The sequence below is a fragment of the Drosophila takahashii genome, chromosome 3L (genome assembly GCF_030179915.1).
Source record: "Drosophila takahashii strain IR98-3 E-12201 chromosome 3L, DtakHiC1v2, whole genome shotgun sequence".
NCBI lineage: Eukaryota > Metazoa > Arthropoda > Insecta > Diptera > Drosophilidae > Drosophila > Drosophila takahashii.
The window spans coordinates 12,599,390-12,618,287 of NC_091680.1; the positions used below are offsets into that span (position 1 = coordinate 12,599,390).

General features: G+C 39.3%; 9 protein-coding genes across 10 annotated transcripts; 5 read left to right on the forward strand and 4 right to left on the reverse strand.

The window, feature by feature from the left end:
• The first annotated feature begins 142 nt into the window (after nt 1-142).
• On the forward strand, nt 143-2,557 carry Fuca (alpha-L-fucosidase). Its single transcript, XM_017144128.3, has 6 exons — nt 143-458; nt 540-681; nt 752-858; nt 1,280-1,756; nt 1,811-2,226; nt 2,286-2,557. Exons 1-6 carry the CDS (start codon nt 227-229, stop codon nt 2,394-2,396), a joined length of 1,485 nt encoding a protein of 494 aa, XP_016999617.2. The 5' UTR covers nt 143-226; the 3' UTR covers nt 2,397-2,557.
• Nucleotides 2,558-2,658: 101 nt separating this feature from the next.
• LOC108059083 (uncharacterized) lies at nt 2,659-9,036 on the reverse strand. Of its 2 annotated transcripts, XM_017144127.3 has the most exons (6): nt 8,857-9,036; nt 7,391-7,569; nt 4,653-4,964; nt 4,415-4,493; nt 3,438-4,211; nt 2,659-3,048 (listed from the first exon to the last, which is right to left on the reverse strand). In XM_017144127.3, the coding sequence occupies exons 2-6, from the start codon at nt 7,538-7,540 to the stop codon at nt 2,732-2,734; spliced, it is 1,632 nt and encodes a 543-aa protein (XP_016999616.2). In that variant the 5' UTR covers nt 7,541-7,569; nt 8,857-9,036; the 3' UTR covers nt 2,659-2,731. The 2 variants fall into 2 exon arrangements, with proteins under 2 accessions (XP_016999616.2, XP_070071408.1); XM_070215307.1 differs by lacking the exons at nt 7,391-7,569; nt 8,857-9,036 and adding an exon at nt 5,143-5,230.
• Nucleotides 9,037-9,899: 863 nt separating this feature from the next.
• On the forward strand, nt 9,900-10,330 carry LOC123003436 (uncharacterized). The gene has a single exon (XM_044395989.2). The coding sequence runs from the start codon at nt 9,965-9,967 to the stop codon at nt 10,232-10,234; it is 270 nt and encodes an 89-aa protein (XP_044251924.1). The 5' UTR covers nt 9,900-9,964; the 3' UTR covers nt 10,235-10,330.
• Nucleotides 10,331-12,202: 1,872 nt separating this feature from the next.
• LOC123003465 (uncharacterized) lies at nt 12,203-12,561 on the forward strand. Its single transcript, XM_044396040.2, has one exon. The coding sequence runs from the start codon at nt 12,285-12,287 to the stop codon at nt 12,552-12,554; it is 270 nt and encodes an 89-aa protein (XP_044251975.1). The 5' UTR covers nt 12,203-12,284; the 3' UTR covers nt 12,555-12,561.
• A 1,675-nt stretch (nt 12,562-14,236) lies between these two features.
• On the forward strand, nt 14,237-14,589 carry LOC123003441 (uncharacterized). Its single transcript, XM_044395997.2, has one exon. It carries the CDS (start codon nt 14,291-14,293, stop codon nt 14,555-14,557), a length of 267 nt encoding a protein of 88 aa, XP_044251932.1. The 5' UTR covers nt 14,237-14,290; the 3' UTR covers nt 14,558-14,589.
• A 172-nt stretch (nt 14,590-14,761) lies between these two features.
• On the reverse strand, nt 14,762-15,048 carry LOC108059076 (salivary glue protein Sgs-7-like). Its single transcript, XM_017144113.3, has 2 exons — nt 15,021-15,048; nt 14,762-14,958 (listed from the first exon to the last, which is right to left on the reverse strand). Exons 1-2 carry the CDS (start codon nt 15,046-15,048, stop codon nt 14,762-14,764), a joined length of 225 nt encoding a protein of 74 aa, XP_016999602.1.
• Nucleotides 15,049-16,020: 972 nt separating this feature from the next.
• Nucleotides 16,021-16,308, forward strand: LOC108059077 (salivary glue protein Sgs-7-like). The gene is made up of 2 exons (XM_017144114.2): nt 16,021-16,048; nt 16,112-16,308. The coding sequence occupies exons 1-2, from the start codon at nt 16,021-16,023 to the stop codon at nt 16,306-16,308; spliced, it is 225 nt and encodes a 74-aa protein (XP_016999603.2).
• A 161-nt stretch (nt 16,309-16,469) lies between these two features.
• Nucleotides 16,470-16,867, reverse strand: LOC123003440 (protein new-glue 3-like). The gene has a single exon (XM_044395996.2). It carries the CDS (start codon nt 16,776-16,778, stop codon nt 16,509-16,511), a length of 270 nt encoding a protein of 89 aa, XP_044251931.1. The 5' UTR covers nt 16,779-16,867; the 3' UTR covers nt 16,470-16,508.
• Nucleotides 16,868-18,199: 1,332 nt separating this feature from the next.
• On the reverse strand, nt 18,200-18,643 carry LOC123003431 (uncharacterized). Its single transcript, XM_044395969.2, has one exon. The coding sequence runs from the start codon at nt 18,567-18,569 to the stop codon at nt 18,300-18,302; it is 270 nt and encodes an 89-aa protein (XP_044251904.1). The 5' UTR covers nt 18,570-18,643; the 3' UTR covers nt 18,200-18,299.
• Nucleotides 18,644-18,898: the final 255 nt, after the last annotated feature.

Sequence of the window (18,898 nt, forward strand, 5' to 3'; positions counted from 1 at the left end):
TATGTTTTAATAATTAAATACCCTGTAACTTTTTTTAGTGTACCTTCTGGTTTATCACTGTGTATTGAAGTGATCCTAAAACACAAAAGTAAATTCGTTTTACTGGAAGCCAGATTTTCTGAGAGAATATCGTTCTCCGCAAACAGTTCTCAGTTGTGTTTGGATCACGAAGCGAGGCAGTCGCTTCAGAGTAGGCGAAAAATCAGATCGCCGGCTAATTGAGGAAATGGCAATCTCCGCTTGGACGCTTCTGGTGGCGCTGATCGCATGGCGATCTGGAGAGGAGGTCGAGGCACAGGTGCTGGGCTCACGGACCAGATACCAACCCGATTGGAATAGTCTGGACCAGAGACCCCTGCCCCGGTGGTACGACGAAGCGAAGGTGGGCATCTTCCTGCACTACGGCGTGTACTCTGTGCCCAGTTTTGGATCCGAGTGGTTCTGGACTAACTGGAAAAGTAAGAGAAATTAACATAATAATTTTTAAAAATTAAAATAATAGTCAGAAATGTTAAATAATAATACACATTCCCTTTCAGACCTCCGCAATCCAGGCTACGTCCAATTTATGCAACGCAATTACAAGCCCGACTTCACTTATCAGGAATTCGCCAGCCAATTCACAGCGGAGCTATTCAATGCCACCGAGTGGGCGTTACTTTTCCGAGATAGCGGAGCCAGGTACTCACATCCATGGGGTGTTATCTCTCTGAATGCCTCGGATCATTAATTCTCATCTATCATCTGCCAGATATGTAGTGCTGACCAGCAAGCATCACGACGGCTTCACGCTGTGGCCCTCGAAGAACAGTTTCGGATGGAATTCCATGGATGTGGGACCCAAGCGGGATATAGTGAGTAAGTGGATCGTAAGATATAGATCGAATAGATAGTCTCAGAAAAATAATATTAATATTATCATATAGAATAGTTAGTAAGTGGATCGTATAGATAGACTCAAAAAACAATATTATTATTATCATTTAGAATAATGAGTAAGTGGATCATAAAATATAGATCGTGTAGATAGTCTCAGAAAAACAAAGGAAACAAAGATGAGAAAAAAACATTATATTAATTTAATATGATTTATTATGTTTAAGAGTATATTTCTTATATGACACACTTTTCGTGATTTGTATGAAATTAAAGTGGAACGTCTTTCAATATATTTTTTTTTATTTGCTTACCTTTTTTTTGTACTATGTACTACAATTAAATGTTTATTTAATAACTAAATATATTTTTATTTATTTTACTTATCATTCTTCCCTTTCAGAGGAACTTGCTGCCGCCGTTCGCAAGGAGTCGAATCTGAAGTTCGGGCTCTACTACTCTCTGTTCGAGTGGTTCAACCCGCTGTGGACGGACGATAAACTGCATCTATTGATGCAGCAGCACTTCGTGGAGCGTAAGGTTCGGCCGGAGCAAATGGAGCTGGTGCAGGAGTATCTGCCGGAGATAATCTGGTCCGACGGCGACTGGGAGGCCCCGGCCAAGTACTGGCGCTCCGAGGAGTTCATCGCCTGGCTGTACAACGACAGTCCTGTGAGGGACACGGTGGTGACGAATGATCGCTGGGGCTTTGGCACCGCCTGCATGCACGGCGACTTTTACAATTGCGCCGACCGCTTCAATCCCGGAGTTTTGCAAGGGCACAAGTGGGAAAATGCCTTCACCCTTGATCGCAGCAGCTGGGGTCAGAGATTCGATGTCTCATTGGCCGATTTTATGACCTCCAAGGATGTCATTAAAGGTGGGTGTAATAATTATAAAAAAATAAATCTAATTCCAATCTCATATCTTCTAGAAATCGTCACCACAGTCAGCTGCAATGGCAATGTGCTGATCAATGTGGGCCCAACCAAATACGGCACTATACTGCCGATTTTCGAGGAGCGCCTAAGGGACATGGGTCGCTGGCTGAAGATCAATGGCGAGGGCATTTACGGCAGTCTACCCTGGGTTTACCAGAACGACACCATCACTGCCAATGTTTGGTATACGCGAGGAGAGTATGCGCCCAATGGAATCGTCACTGTATACGCATTTGTGCTGGAGTATCCGTACGACACCAATGAGCTGGATATCTATCCACTGGGCAAGGAGATCAATGTCTTCCGCAATATCTATCTGACCGGAATTGATTTCGGCACCGGTGGAGAGATCCTGAATGAACGGAACACCCAGGTTGTAATGTTGGGCATGGGTGACACCAAAATTAAGGTAAAACAGTTTTTAAGTAACAGTTGTGATATATAATATCATACTTTTTATATCTTCAGTGGACTGCGGATCATAACAGATTGCACATCGAGTTCCCGCCGAAAAATCACATCGATAAGCGAGGACTTGACTATGCCTGGACTTTTAAAATAACTATATCGAATTCATAGGGAGCTTATGAATTACTTTGCCTTATTTACTATTTTAGATATTACTAATTTAAGATATGGATTTTCTCAGCGAGGAAAAAAGTGATCATGATCATCCATTAATAAAATTACTATTTTCCACCTTATGGAAGTCACGTTTGCAGAAATTCGAGAGACAGAGAGAGAGAAGAGTTAAGAAGAAATAAATATAATCTTAAAAAAATATTATTCAAGGTCGTTTACAAAATGGGTCTTTAAAGACGGAATAGAACTAGTCAAAGTCATTGCATTCATTTATTTATTTAGTTTAGTTGACGGACTTCCTTGGGTATTTTCAGACGATATTCTAGGATATTCTAGGGAGTGGTCACCGCATCCGGTTTGGGAAACGCTGTCCGGTGCTTGTGGGCCGCCAGTTGGGCCCGCGAAAGGACGCCGCCGTCGCAGGTGTCGCAGTGGTAGTGGGTGTGCCGCTGGGCGTACGAGCAGCCCGGCGAATCGCATGGCTCGTTTCCGCCCACCTTGCGGAATCCCGCACTCCGCACGTAATCCTGGCGAAGGTGCAGTCTCCGGTGGGCCACCACCTTGTTGGAGTCCGTGCACACGTAGTCGCACTTGCGGCAGTGGAAGTGCGACGTCTTCCGGGAGGACGCCGTGCCCGACTCGGTGGGATCTACAGAAGAATTAGATAAATTATTATTAGGAATTTAAAATTATTTTGATATTTGGAAAGAGATAAAATCCCATCTAATGAAGCTTGGATTTGCAGTCTATAAATAACTGATAGAGAGCTGATGACTTTCTTTTATGGATAAACAAATTTTCCCATCAATTTCTTAGATATATTTTTGTATACCTGTTACTCGTAGAGTAAAAGTGTAAATGTCACTGTTTTGTGTTAATTAATACCTATCGAAATGTGAAGAAATTTTTAAAATCCGACTATTCATTACAAAGTTATGAGCAAATTTATAGTAATACTCGATAATGGAATGCAAGCAGTGCAAGCAGTCGCATTTTTTTTTGTTTACAAACATTTTAGCCATCAAATTAATGACTTACCTATCCGATTTTGGTGGCTGGACTCCGTGGCTGAAGCGTAAGAACAGCTGGCCACTCCGCATTGCATGTTGGCCCGAAACTGGCGGAAGTCGTCGCCCATGAGAGTGTCCATTCGCTCGTGTCGCGCCGTATGTTGCACGAATCGCGTCTTGTCGCAGAAACTGTAGTGACAGTCCCGGCGATTGCAGTGGAAGTGCGACTGGTGATTCCGGTAGCCGCATCGCTCGAAGCCGCAGTCCTCGTTGAAACGGAATTTAAGGTAGCCGGTGGGAATGTCATGATCACGGACCCTTTTCACCGGAGTCCGATGGCCGGAGTCCGCAGTCGAAGCTGCCACCGCACTTGCTGTTGCACTAGCAGCGGCATTTAGGAGCAACAGCTTCTGATGGGCGGCATTCTCCAGCAAAAGTCGCATGTCCAGAAGGGGTCCAGTTACTCCTGCTCCTCCTGATCCTGATACCGATCCTACCGGCAACCCGGTGGCCAAAGGTTGACTGGCTGCCGCCAGGAAGCTGGGCAATAGCACCTGTCGCTGGTACAAATCGATCAGCTGCTTGAACTGCAGCAGATTCATATTCAGAGCTGGTCCCACTTCCGCTGCCGCCGCATTTGCCTCGGGAAGCGACGGACGCATGCTCAGATCCTCCGGCTGGTCCACATCCAAGTTGGCCGCTTCCTGGCGATTTCTATAACTCGAGGCACCCACTTCCGACACTTCCTGTTGCCCAGCTGAATTCGCATTCTCCGGGTAAAAAGTGCCCGCCGCACGAACAACTTTATTTGGGAAAGAAAAAACAATGCAGAATAAGGTCAGTAGTTTATTAATCGGTAAAGTAAATAAATATTTAATACTTATATTAGGAATATTATATTAATATATAATAATATATATTAATATTTAATATTTCAATATTTTTTTTAAAGAATTTTTTATTATTTTAGTATGTCAAATAATACTTTCAGGAAATTTAACTTACCAGAAACTTTGTCCAGAGCTCTGCTTGGTAGGATCTTTGAAGATACTGTTTCTAAAGTTTCTGTGGGCTGTAAAGTGGGCTGAAAAATATATAAAATAAATATATAAGTATAAGAGCTTAAGAAATAATAAGAATTGAGTAATTAAAAAAAATTTAAAGACTTTTAATAGGGGTCTACGTTAATTTGTTTTTTGTAGATCATGTATAATTTTTCATCGTTTTGGAAACAGAATTTTACCTGGGCTAAAGACTCATTGCGGCTACTCCGAGACAGCGTCTCACTCCTGGCTGCCAAAGTGGCGACATGAACAGAGCTTTTCCTGTTCGACTGCTCCAAGGCGAAAGATGATGATGATGGGGCCCAAACACGACCCCTCTTCCGGTTCCGACTAGGTGTGAGATCAGTGGCTGATCCATCGTGATCGGCCAGAGACAAACGATCCTCCGCATTATCCACCATTGACCCACTAGAAACAGGTGCTCCGTGACCGGAGTGATCGCTTCTCTCCAGCTTGAAGCTGGTGAAGATGGCCTGCGGCGAGTGCTGGGCCTGTATATACAACCAAAAATAGAAAAAATATATTATATTTCTGTATTTGTTGACAATCGAAATCTATCTCCAGTATTCCACGCAGCAATGTGGGCGCCTTTCATGGAATTAAATCACTTTGGCATGGCAGGGCCGTACTTGCGCTGCCGTTGTCATTGTCATAGTTTTCGGAATTTACATTTTGGATTTATGACAAACAATCGGCCGCAACCAGTTTATTACTCGTATTTCCGAAATTACTGTTAATGTTTGTCGTTGGCCCAAAATGTCACTATTTAAATTTTGTTCACGCCTCAAATCAATAATAAAACGAAAAAATAGAGAGAAAGAACAAGTGAAGTGAAGTGAAAAAGCCAAAAGCAAAAACAAAGGAGAAACCATTGAAATTTTTAAATACAAGTGCAACTCGTGAATACCCTAAAGGAAACCAAAAATGGGATTACAAAAATGGTAGCCAAATAATTTTCACCAAATATGAAAAATAAAAAAAAATTATAATGTACATTATGGAAAATGGAAACCATATAAATAGACTTCAAAACATACCAAAATAAAATTAAGAAATGTTTACCAAAACAAGGAAATACTAAAATTAACTTAAACTAATATAAATAAGTCTGTTTTTTCGAAAAAGAAATAGTTTCACTTACTGCAGAGTATATGACGCTCTCATATTTACTTTTAACAATAATTACACCGAAAATATTGAAAGACAATGAAACGAGTTTGCCTTTACCTGATAAGTTGTGGCTCACACACATAAGCACACACCTTATTTGATTAAATACGCTACAAGTGTGTATAGGAATTATTATTATTATTATTGCTATTGTTAGTGCTGTGTATCGTTCCTTTCCATCGCCATTTGGGATTATCGAAGGGGTTCCATGGGATCGGGTGGGTGGTGGAGTGAGAGGAGATCCACCCAGTGCACCACCTTGGTTCCTGCGATCAATTTGGGTCACCCTTCCCCCCTCCAAGCCGCGGAGTTGGCCCGGCTTACTTCCCAAAAGAATGCCGCAAATGGCAATGGACAAAATATTTATTCAAATTTGATTTTTTATTCACAGAGATAGTACACGGAGAAAAACTATTTGATATGTATATTTTTTGGTTATAATTTGAGACTTGAAGCTGTTCAATTAGTATTTAGATCAGAAAACGTTGATATTATGACTGATTATAAAATTGGCTGGGAATTACCTACAATCAAATTATATATTTCAACTTTCGGTACCGAATATAAGTAAAAATAACTTGAAAAGGAAAAATTATAAAAACAAATATATATATTTATTTAAAAAGTCAAAAGCAACTTGTTTTTATTATTACTAACGCCTCAGTTTTAATCTCAAACTTTACTATATATTAAATATTTCAAAACCACAATAAAATAATTAATTTCCAAATATTTTAAAGACTCCGCAATGTTAAGGGAACCTTAAAATATTTATCTTTCTTTGGAACTGGAACACATAAAATTAGGATTATCTCAAGGTATTTTCCAGAGTATTTTTTTTACTATTATTTTGAAATTACAGAAACTAAGTAAAACTTTTTCTCAGTGTACTGGCCATGTTTACAGTGACGCGTGGGCTGGGTAATCGTAAACACACAAGTGCGATGTGGTGCGTGTGCATGAGCTTGGCTCGAAAAAATGTAGAAATTATGAAAATGACAGTTAAAAGCACAAAACGCTCGTCGCCAGGGGAAGGGCGTCGGCGGTGGCGGGGATGGCGAAAAGGGGGAGGTGGAGGCATAGGGGCTGGTGAGGAAGGTGGTGGAGTGCCAAGAGAAGTGCCGTCGACGACGCTAGACGGGCAAATGAAATAAATGCGGAAACACTCGTTGTCAATATTAATATGACGAATATGGCAAAAACCAAATCCGAAAACTCAATTCAACGCACAGCACACAAAATGCCGCATTAGGCTCCCCCGATCGGTGGGCGATTAGGGGGCGGTGGGCGGTGGGCGGGGCAGGGCTCTGAATGGCCGACGTTGCACACAAATAGGCGCAAATTCCTAATTACGATCGAGCCTCGATCGGGTCGCAGACAGACCGAAAAGGAACCAAGCAACTGGGTCGAATCAGACCTCAAATATTTCCACGAGAACCTCGTAAATAAATCGGAAAATTGTGAAAATGGCATAAATATTGAATAGGTGAAAGAAATGCGGGGAAATTAATTTTAAGAAGCAATAACACGGTCACTATTTTACTATTGTATCCCTCAAAAAATTAAGAATCGTATACTGTAGAAATAAATAATATATTTTAGGATTATTCCTGGTAAAAATAGGTTTTTTTTAATAGGAAATGAATAATTTATTTTATTAAATGCACAAAATAAATTGAAAAATAATTCTGTTAACTAAAAACATAATAAAAGGGTTCCTTTAGGGTTCCGAGATTCCGATACTTACGCTCTTGTAGACCTCCACAAAGCGATTCTTTGGCGGACGACCCCGCTTTCGATTGAAGAAGCCATCGATGGAGGTGATCTGGGTGGGCTGGCCGTGATCACCTGGACTGGAGGTATCCATCTCCGCCACGACACTGCTGCTGGACTCCATTCCGCTTCTATGGTCTTCCCCTAAGACAGCTGGAAAGACAAGAAGAGTTGAGCGCGCAAACTGAAACTGGAGGAAATGCCTGACTCGTGACTCATTCACCCCACTCAGCCACTCAGCAAAAATCGAGGCGAATTGCCAGAAAAGGGGCCTTTGACCACCTTGAAAGGTTAACACCCGATCGGAGGTCAGGTTTCGGCGCCAGGCCCTTTGGCAATTGCAATTGCACTTGTCTGCGTCTATGTCTTGTTCTTCACCGCGGAATACTCGTTCCATGAATTTTGAAAAATCAGCTTTAAATAAGCATTTTTTATGGTAAAATTATTGATTTAATAGAATTTTGTAATTAAATATAGATAAATGTAGCCAAACTATTTTTTTAACTTTTGTTTTGAGATATTTTCAATACTCATAACATTTAAATAATATGAAAAAATTGTTTAATTATTAAGAATAATTAATAGATCATAAAAAATTAATTTGTTTTTCCAGAATGAAATTATAGATTTTTAAAAACCATTAAAAGATCATATTAATATTATTTTAGTTTTTAAAAATAAATGTTCTATAAAATTTATAAAATTTGTGAAAAATATGGATGGTTTTTGAAAAAAAGGTAGATATTAGGTAAGAGTTAAAGATTAAAAATCAAACAAAATATGCGAATTTAAAGAGCTTGTCAAACTTTTTTTTCGAGTGTATGTCTTGGCCAAAAGACTGCCAACTGACGAGTTCGCTGGAACACTTTGCATACATGTGCTGCATATGACTCGATAGGGATCGATATTTGGCATGCGAGCATGCGGGTGGCACTGCCAGTTCCCCGAGAGATCCCAGCTGGATTAGTGGCGAAATCTGTGGCCTCTCCGGTTACCGAGGTGGACAAATAAGTTGATCCCCCGCGCCGTCCAAGTACAATGGCCCAATCTTGTCAAAGGGCCAAAGGAATGGGCATGGGTGGTCCCACCAATTAAGCCCAGTTCCTTGGCCGCCGACGATTGTCTGCCGGCGATTAGTCCCCTTGAAGGCTTAAATGCCTTGCCCACCCGAGATAGACATCTACATGAGAGAGCGTTTTTAGTCATTTAGCGGTGCCGCGCATCCATATCCATATTATTCAATTCCATTCGATTCGATTCGATTCGATGCACTACTCACTGCAGGCCGCGGAGGCCAAAACAAAAGAGCCGATTCTTAAGATTGCAAAGCCATTAACCAGGAATTGACAATTTGAAGGCAGCGAGCACTTTTATCTCGACATCAGATACACAACACACACATTCAGAAAGCTTAAACCACTGTAGATTTACTACACCCACCAATTATATATTGCACATTGCAGCCGTTTCTGTTTGATCCTTAAAAGTTTGTCGATTTATTTGATTTTTATTCGCCACTTGGGCAGTTAATTATCACAAACACTCAAACCGATTTGTATTATAAGGCACCGAATCAATAAATATTAATCGCAATCCGCCGAAGCGCGTCCACCAGCGACAAGCGACGTCGCTCGAGTGGCAAGCGGATCGCTAATGCCGCCGAATCGAGCCGGGCCCAAACCGAAGTTCAGGCCCGAACCACCAGTCAGCTGATCCATTGACCAAGTCATAACATAAGAGGCGGAGAAACTCCACACTGAATTCTAATTTAGAGTCAAGGAAATGGTGAAAGAAAATCTATTTTTCTGCTTTTTATCTCCATTATTCGGAGAGAGATAGGATATTTTATGTTCATCTGCTTGAGGGAAGATCTAAATGGGAATATTATTCCCTTTATTTTAAAACTATAAAAAAAGATGCATGGTAAATATTTGCAATAATTATAACAAGTCCTGGGTAAACGTCCCCACCAAATAGATTTGGTGAAATATCATCAATGATAACAGCAGTGTACGATTATTGATCCTTTACAACATCCAATCCTTTCGGCCGCAGACGCACTGGCGGATCCTGCGCTCGAGGTTGCGAACCATGTGGATGAGGTCCTGGCAGAGTTGCTCCCTTCCGGGACATCCTTAATTAACAAATTACTGTAAGGCAAAGTTTACATTTACTTTACTTTACTTGCTAGCGAATACACAAACCATTAGTTCACATAAATCAAATATAATACAATACTAAAACACAAGACTCCAAAAATAATAGATCATTTAATAATTGGTCTTTCAGCAGCATGACCAAATATTGAATCTCGTAACGAGTGGGTTAGTCGCGTGTGCTAGCAGCTGTTTTAAAACTTAGCTAATATTTACCTATTCTGTATAGATAACATTAAGTGAAGAAATCATTTGGATAGTGTGGAACTCGACTTTTCGCTATAAAAAAGCCAGTTCTTACAGAAATCAATCAGAACACTCCATTACCATACCTCGATAAGGTCTAAAACCATTTAAAATAACGTTTTTCTAAGCTCCCAGCCAAAGTAAAAATGAAGTTCCTTTTCGTGGTTGCTCTTATCGCCTTGGCCGTTCAGTTGGCCTATTCGGCATCTGGCACAACAACAACTACAACGGCTGCTACGACAACAACAACGACAACCACTGCGGCATCAACCACCACAACAACCGCCTCTTCCACCCACAAGAAGCTCTGTTGGAGGGGCAACAACTGGTGCCACACCCGCATCCCCAAGAAGAAGTGCAAGAACCCGAAGAGGTGCCACAAGACCGTTGTGATCGTGACCCACAAGCGCGGATGAGAATGCAAAGATGTGAAGATGCTATCCCTGGAAAAACTACAAATAATCAAACTATTTGTTTTTAGCCATTTTAAATAAAAAAAAAATTTGTATGCAACATAACTCCTTGTTTTCCACAACTCGAACTTCCTTAGCTCGAGTCTTAATACGATTAATTGGGAATACAGAGTATAAAGCAAAAACTTTATTGAATGACGAAAGGTATAGTTATGTTTTAAAACTTACCGATTTTTACAGATTCAAAGATTTGGTGAGCTACAAAAATATAGGTCTCACGAAATCAGGGACTGCTACCATAAAACCAACACTGCGCATAAGTAATTTGCATACAATTTGCACGTAGAGTAAATGGAATTTTTCAATCGTGGTCAGGATCACTTGATGATAAGTTTGCAGATTGTCGTGAAAAATGAAAAGGATGATTGAAATTTATTTATTTTGTTAGTACCTAAAAACTAACCTAAACTTGTTCAAATCAGAAAATTATTAAATATGGGACGCTCCATATCAACCCGGCCACCCCCCTTTTTTTTTAAATTTCTATGTGGACAGTACCACATTGATTGCAAAGCCCCTTGCCTCCAATATTTTACCTCATACCCATTTTTTTTATGTTACCACTCTTTCGCCGTATAATCGCGTTAAAAAGAAAACACAAAATAATTTTTATCCTGCGAACGGAAGAAACAATTGGCATGGTTCGAAATCAGAAAAACCTGTCTTTCCATAGCCGATTACGAGAAAAAAAATAGATTTTATTGGACCATAGATGACCAAGCGATAGCGTTTTTAAAGTCTAAAAGTGGGATTTCGTCCAAAGGGCCAGTCTGCAAAAATACCATTATATTTTTCTCAGAAAGCCCCATATTTAACGGATTTTATGCCACTGATTTCAAAGTGGGATCTCTCTTGAGGAATTAGCTATGAATTCTTTTGTACGTTTTTGTAGTAGTTAACTGTCAGAAAAAGCTAATAAGTAATATAAAATAATCATATATGCTTTGGAAAAAATTAACAAATCAATGAAAAGAATTCATAGCTAATTCCTCAAGAGAGATCCCACTTTGAAACCAGTGGCATAAAATCCGTTAAAACTCGTGCGTTTTGAGAAAAATATAATGGTATTTTTGCAGACTGGCCCTTTAGACGAAATCCTACTTTTAGACTTTAAAAACGCTATCGCTTGGTCATCTATGGTCCAATAAAATCTATTTTTTTTCTCGTAATCGGCTATGGAAAGACAGGTTTTTCTGCTTTTGAACTATGCTGATTGTGGCTTTCGTTCGCAGGATAAAAATTATTTTGTGTTTTCTTTTTAACGCGATTATACGGCGAAAGAGTGGTAACATTGAAAAAATGGGTATGAGGTAAAATATTGGAAGCAAGGGGCTTTGCAATCAATGTGGTACTGTCCACATACAAAAAAAATCAAAAAAGGGGGTGGCCGGGTTGATATGGAACGTCCCATATGTGTTTTAGAAATTAATGGGAAGTCAATGGCAATGAAGTAGACGGAAACGGAAATTGATTAGTTTTCATCTAAAATGTTACTTCATTCACTTTCCTAAAAGGAGTGCGCACGTATACCCACGTCACAGACAAAATAATCTATCATTTTATAAACTTAATGCTCGAGTCCATCTTGATATTATCCAACGGCATAAACAAAATGAAATGAAATAAAATTCATTTCTCGGATATTTGCTTAATTTTAACGTGACTACATTTTGGGAATGTCGGTTTAGCTTTAAACAGCTGTTTTGACATGATATGAAGCCAAGTTAGATTGTAAATATTTAAAAAAGCATAATAAGTATTGGTACGAATTCGATAGGCTTATTGGATGCAGAGACCTACAGTACACAATTATTATTTGGCAAATGAGCACATTAACACGTAACAAGGAAAAGATCTGCAATGGAATACTCCTATATAAGAGTATGTTTTCGCTTTGGTAGGCATAACATTCGACATTACTGTTTCCATACGGATTTGTCTTGTTTTCTTTTCGGGCTTATAAGCAGTTAACAAGAACCCAGGATCATTTAAGATGAAGTTCCTCTTTGTGGTTGCTCTGATCGCCTTGGCCATTCAGTTGGCCTATTCTGCATCTGGCACAACAACAACAACAACGGCTGCTACGACTACAACAACGACAACCACTGCGGCATCAACCACCTCAACAACCGCCTCTTCCACCCACAAGAAGCTCTGTTGGAGGGGCAACAACTGGTGCCACACCCGCATCCCCAAAAAGAAGTGCAAGAACCCGAAGAGGTGCCACAAGACCGTTGTGATCGTGACCCACAAGCGCGGATGAAAATACAAGGATGCTACCCCTAAAAAACTAATAATACCTAAATTATTGGTTTTTAATTGTTCTAAATAAAATACATTTGTATGCGGCATAATCAATTTTTTTCCCCAAAAATCTAAGAACTTCCTAAGCTCGAATCCTTAATACGATTCATTGGAAATAGAGAGTTATGTAATACGAACATTTTGGTTAATGGTAGATCATGTTACGGAATATCAGCACGATTGAAGGCATAACATGGTTATTATATATCCGAAACAAAGTAACATATTTTCCTAATAAGGAAAGTCATAATGCCATTAGGTTCGTACACACAAAAAAAAGCACGTCGCCGTAAAATCGATAAGTCCAGGTAATTTTCTCGTTATTCCTACTCATATCGTTTTTACCTGAAATATTCATAAAATTTACATTAAATAATATCATTTTGCCGAATTCTCTCTCTCGGAAATTCTCTAACTCCGAAAAAGAGCGCAAGAATCAATATGGCGAGCAAAATGACGTGAGTGGAAGCGAGAAAGACATATTCGAAATTCGAACTGACGTACTTCAAAAGCATGTTTTCTCGCTCGCACAAGTATAAGTTTTGTTCGACCATATCACATTTACCTGGCCCCATATCAAGTTAAAAACGATCTTAAAAAAGGTCAAATTGACCCACGATTCATATCGATTTTTTTTTGGGTGTAGTTAATTTTTCCAATCGATTGTCATTCCAATCTGCAAACTAAAATTTGTGATAGTTTTTTGCAAGAAACTCGGAATATTTTTTATACCCGTTACTAGAAGAGTAAAAAAAAATATTTTATTCGGGGAAAAGTATGTAAAATTTGCATGCCGACAATTTTTATACCCGTTACTCGTAGAGTAAAAGGGTATATTAGATTCGTGCAAAAGTATGTAACAGGTAGAAGAAAGCGTTTCCGACCCTATAAACTATATATATTCTTGATCGGGATCACTAGCCGATTCGATCTAGCCATGTCCGTCTGTCCGTCTGTCTGTCCGTCTGTCTGTCTGTCTGTCTGTCTGTCTGTCTGTCTGTCTGTCTGTCTGTATGAACGCTGAGATCTCGGAAACTATAAAAGCTAGAAGATTGACATTTTGCATGCAGATTCTAGGAGTTCCTACGCAGCGCAAGTTTGTTTCAAAAGGGTGCCACGCCCCCTCTAACGCCCACAATCGCTTATATACGATTTTAAAAATTTCAATATTTTGGAAAAGTAAAAATGCAGTTTTATTGTGTTTATCAATACCTATCGAAATGTAGAAGAAATTTTTTAAATCGGACCATTCGTTAAAAAGTTACGAAGGATCAAAGTTTTTCTCCATCTCTTTCGCACTCCCTTTAGCTGAGTAACGGGTATCTGATAGTCGGGGCACCCGACTATAGCGTTCTCTCTTGTTTTGAAATCGGTTTATATATAAATGCAGACAGACAAACAGCAATTGTCGCCAATGTCTGTTCTTGACAATAAAATATAAAAGCGATTTGTTTAATTTTTGACTTCTCAAAGTATAATGCTAATTATAAAAGCACATTGTGTCTTTGTGCAGCTGTCTTTGCGTTCCAAAATTATTAGTCAAATGTACTTTCTACAACAAAGAGAAAATGTGGGCAGAATTTGCTTATAAAAGAGCGTGTGCCAACTCCATGAAATCATAGAACTCTACACCATCACTTCGATAAGGGGTTGCATTTTTTATCAGCGTTTCTAAAGACCACAGCCGATTTCAAGATGAAGTTTCTCTTTGTTGTCGGTTTTATTGCCTTCGCCATTCAATTGGCCTATTCTGAAACCGATGAAACAAGTACAACGGCTACTACAACAACCACAACAACCACTGCGGCAACCACTAAGGCAACAACCACCGCCTCTCCCTCCCACAATAAGCGTTGTTGGAAGGGCAACAACTTTTGCCGCACCCACATGTCGAAGAAGAGATGCAAGAACCCAAAGAGGTGCCACAAGACCGTTGTGATCGTGACCCATAGAAAACATTAACTAAATGGGTCATATTTAAAAATGTTAAAATATGTTCCAAAATAAATAATTTCAAAATGCTGCAATATTTCGGTTGTTGTTTCAATTAACCCGGTTATTCTTGCACTCTTTAAAAAAGATTCCGGTTGTTGCAGAAAAGATAACATATTTATTAAGAAAGGTTTTCAGGATGTCAGAAACAATGATTGGATAGCAAATACATATCTACAACATCCAAGTCGGCTCTCCGCAGACGCACTGGCGGACCCTCTGCTGGAGGTTCTTCACAAGGTTGATGAGGTCCTGGCAGAGAGCAACCCTTTCAGGACAACCCTTGCAAGCTTTGCCGCCAGGACCACAAGGTTCGCATCCACAATTGCATCCCAAGGCTAGATCCGTGAATCCAATGAGCAGGATGCAGGCTGCGGAATTAACGAAATTTAAGGTTGACTTTATTCATTGGGGCCCTACTTTCTCTACTTACCAATAATGGCAACAGCGATTACTTTCATGGTTGTATCTTGATTGGGTTTACTTTACCAGATGATGTTTATTCCGTGAAACTCTACACCTTTTATAGGTCTAAAAGTGGGAGTGGATCAGTGGAAAATTTTAACCCGCTCATCCAAAAATAAAAATAATTTAAAAATAATTTACTGGACAAACCATTTGTATCAATGTAAATATAAACCTGAAACGACCTTCGCAGGTGTTCTTTCCGAATGTTCAGTGTCATCCTCAATTTTTGCACCTAAGAACTTAATTAAATTATAAAAGAGTGTAGTATTTTCAAATCTGTATAAGCTATAATTTTTAAAATGGTCCGATGTTTATTTTATACCCTTGCAGAGGGTATTATAAAGTTTGCAACGCAGTGAAGGAGACGTTTCCGACCACATAAAGTTAATATATTTTTCATCAGCATCAATAGCCGAGTCCGTCGGTTGGCCGAAGTTAACTTCCTTTCTTGTTTCCTATAAAATTTTTAGCTGCTCCTTAAAAAACGAATTTTGTTTAATACAAATACTTCCATTAAAGACATATTTTCAAAGCACAACCAATTGTTGGTTTTAACACGACTACTTGATTTTGAAACGCGTTCTTTAACAGCGAGATTTGGCTTACGGAAAAAATTAGATTGTATTTACCATCAATAATTAAGCTATTAGTTTACTAGTCTATGAAAATCAGTAAAGTCCACATATACATTTATAATTATACCGATAATGCAAAGGTTCAATAAATATATTACAATCTTTAAAAAGTTTATTTCTATAATTATCTAGACAGATGGGTGAAAAGCAAAGTTTAAAATAAGTTTAGGGTTTTGTTTAAATTGAAACAAACTGTTTGCCCAGAAAAATTTATTTTTGGATATTGGATAAAATTTTCCATTGATCCACTTGGGCTTTTTGGGCTATAAAAGCTGTTGAGTTCTCCGAATATGGCACCATCTGGTAAAGTCAATCAATCAACATACAACCATGAAACTGATCGCTGTTGCCATTATTGGTAAGTAGAGAAAGTAGGACCCGGACCGTAACCCATCATTCAATTCATACTTCTCCCCTACAGCTTGCATCCTGCTCATTGGATTCACGGATCTCGCCTTAGGTAGCAATTGTGGATGCGAGCCTTGTGGTCCTGGCGGCAAAGCTTGCAAGGGCTGTCCTGAAAGGGTTCAACTCTGCCAGGACCTCCTTAACCTTGTGAAGAATCTCCAGCAGAGGGTCCGCCAGTGCGTCTGCGGAGAGCCGACATGGATGTTGTAGATGATTGGAGACCAAATCACTAATTTGACATTCTTTCCTGACTGCCGACATCCTGAAATCCTTTCTTAATAAATTTGTTATTATTGCTGCAAAACCAGAATAATTTTTAACCAGTTAAAGGTTAACCGGGGCTAAATGAAACACCAACCGAAATATTTCGCACTTATTTAAAAATATTTATTCTGAGATATATCATTTCGTTAATTCTTTCTGTGGGTCACGATCACAACGGTCTTGTGGCACCTCTTTGGGTTCTTGCACTTCTTCTTGGGGATGCGGGTGTGGCACCAGTTGTTGCCCCTCCAACAGAGCTTCTTGTGGGTGGAAGAGGCGGTTGTTGAGGTGGTTGATGCCGCAGTGGTTGTCGTTGTTGTAGTCGTAGCAGCCGTTGTAGTTGAAGTTGTGCCAGTTGCAGAACAGGCCAACTGAATGGCCAAGGCGATCAGAGCAACCACAAAGAGGAACTTCATCTTAAATAATCCTGGGTTCTTGTAAACTGCTTATAAGCCCGAAAAGAAAACAAGACAAATCCGTATGGAAACAGTAATGTCGAATGTTATGCCTACCAAAGCGAAAACATACTCTTATATAAGAGTATTCCGTTTCATATCTTTTCCTCGTTAGGTGTTAATGTCTGTATTTGCCAAATAATAATTGTGTACTGTAGTTCTTTGCATCCGATAAGCCTATCGAATTCGTACAAATACTACGCAATTTTAAATATTTACAATCTTACATGCCCTAATGACATGGAAAAACAGCTGTTCAAAAAATGGCTCACTTTACCAAAATATATTGGCGTTAATGCGACTATAAGCTTAAAATTAAACAAATATCCGATTAACAATTTTATTTTGTATATCCCGTTGGTTAAATAACGGGAAATTCTTTTTTTGTGGCGTGTCCATGCGCACGTTTTAGGAAGCAATTAATTGTCCGATTTGAAGAAGTTATTATTAGTTTTAATTACTAACAAAAAACTAACTACTTTCTAGTGATCGTGACCGGGAATACGTTTCATTACATACTTTGAAACGAATGTAAAATTCGCATTGTCATGTGTAAAAAAATTACGTATGCGCAGTGTTGGTCTTGTTGAAGCAGATAATTATACCCGTTACTCGTAGAGTAAAAGGGTATATTGTATTCCTGCAAAAGTATGTAACAGATAGAAGGAGGGGTTTTCGACCCCATAAAGTATATATATTCCTGATCAAGGTCACTAGCCGAGTCGATCTAACCATGTCAGTCTGTCCGTCCGTCTGTCCGTCCGTGTGAACGCTGAGATCTCAGAAACTACAAAAGCTAAAAGGTTCTTGGGCTTCCAAGCAGCGCAAGTTTATTTCAGCCGAGCGCCACGCCCCCTCTAACGCCCACAATCGCCCACTAACGTCTGGCGCCTACACCTTCAAGGATTTTCGGGAAGTATAAAGGCAATTTTGTTGTGTATATTTATACCTATCGAAATGTAGAAGACATTTTTCAAATCGGACCATTCATTAAAAAGTTATACACAATCAAAAAAAGGTTATATATCCATCTCCCCCGCACTCCCTTTAGCTGAGTGAAGGGTATTATCTTGGGTATATTTTGTTTTATCTGGAGCAGTTTCATATTGAAAAAGTAGTTTTTAAAGTTTGACCACAATACTTTATTTCGTGGGACCTACATTTCTTTTAGCTCACCAAATCACCAACACATTTGAAAGTTTACAAACCATATAATTATATTACGCATAACCATAATTGGGCTGAAATTCCATAACAAGATCCCCCATCATAAGGTTAATGAGGTTATAATAGTTTTCCCTATGCTTAGTGAATCATGTTAGAACTCGAGGTAAGGAAGTTCGAGTTGTGGAAGCTCTACTACCTTTAGGGAAAACAATGAGTTATGTTTTATACAAATTTATTTTATTTTGAATAATTAAAAACCAATAATTGTGCTATTATTAGTTTTTCCAGGGATAGCATCTTCACATCTTTGCATTTTCATCCGCGCTTGTGGGTAACGATCACAACGGTCTTGTGGCACCTCTTCGGGTTCTTGCACTTCTTCTTGGGGATGCGGGTGTGGCACCAGTTGTTGCCCCTCCAACAGAGCTTCTTGTGGGTGGAAGAGGCGGTTGTTGTGGTGGTTGATGCCGCAGTGGTTGTCGTTGTTGTAGTCGTAGCAGCCGTTGTAGTTGTTGTTGTGCCAGATGCCGAATGGGCCAACTGAATGGCCAGCGCGATAAGGGCAACCACGAAAAGGAATTTCATCTTGAATAATACGGTGATCTTTTGGAACTGCTGAGCTCGAACAATTGGATGATGTGATTACTTGAAACCTAGTCAACCACTTTTATAGCAATACCCAAAGTTCCGCCTTACTTTATTTGTACACTTGCCAAAAGGTTTAAAGCGAGTCTATCAACATAAGGGATTTTGTAGAATTGTCAATAATCAAATATTAGCCAAGTAAATATAACAATAATAGTGAAAACCACACAATATCAGTCAGTAGTTCAAATAAAAATTGGCTACAACAAAAAAAAATTATAACTCAAAATAAGTTATACATAGCGTTTCCTACAAGATAATGTGTTCTG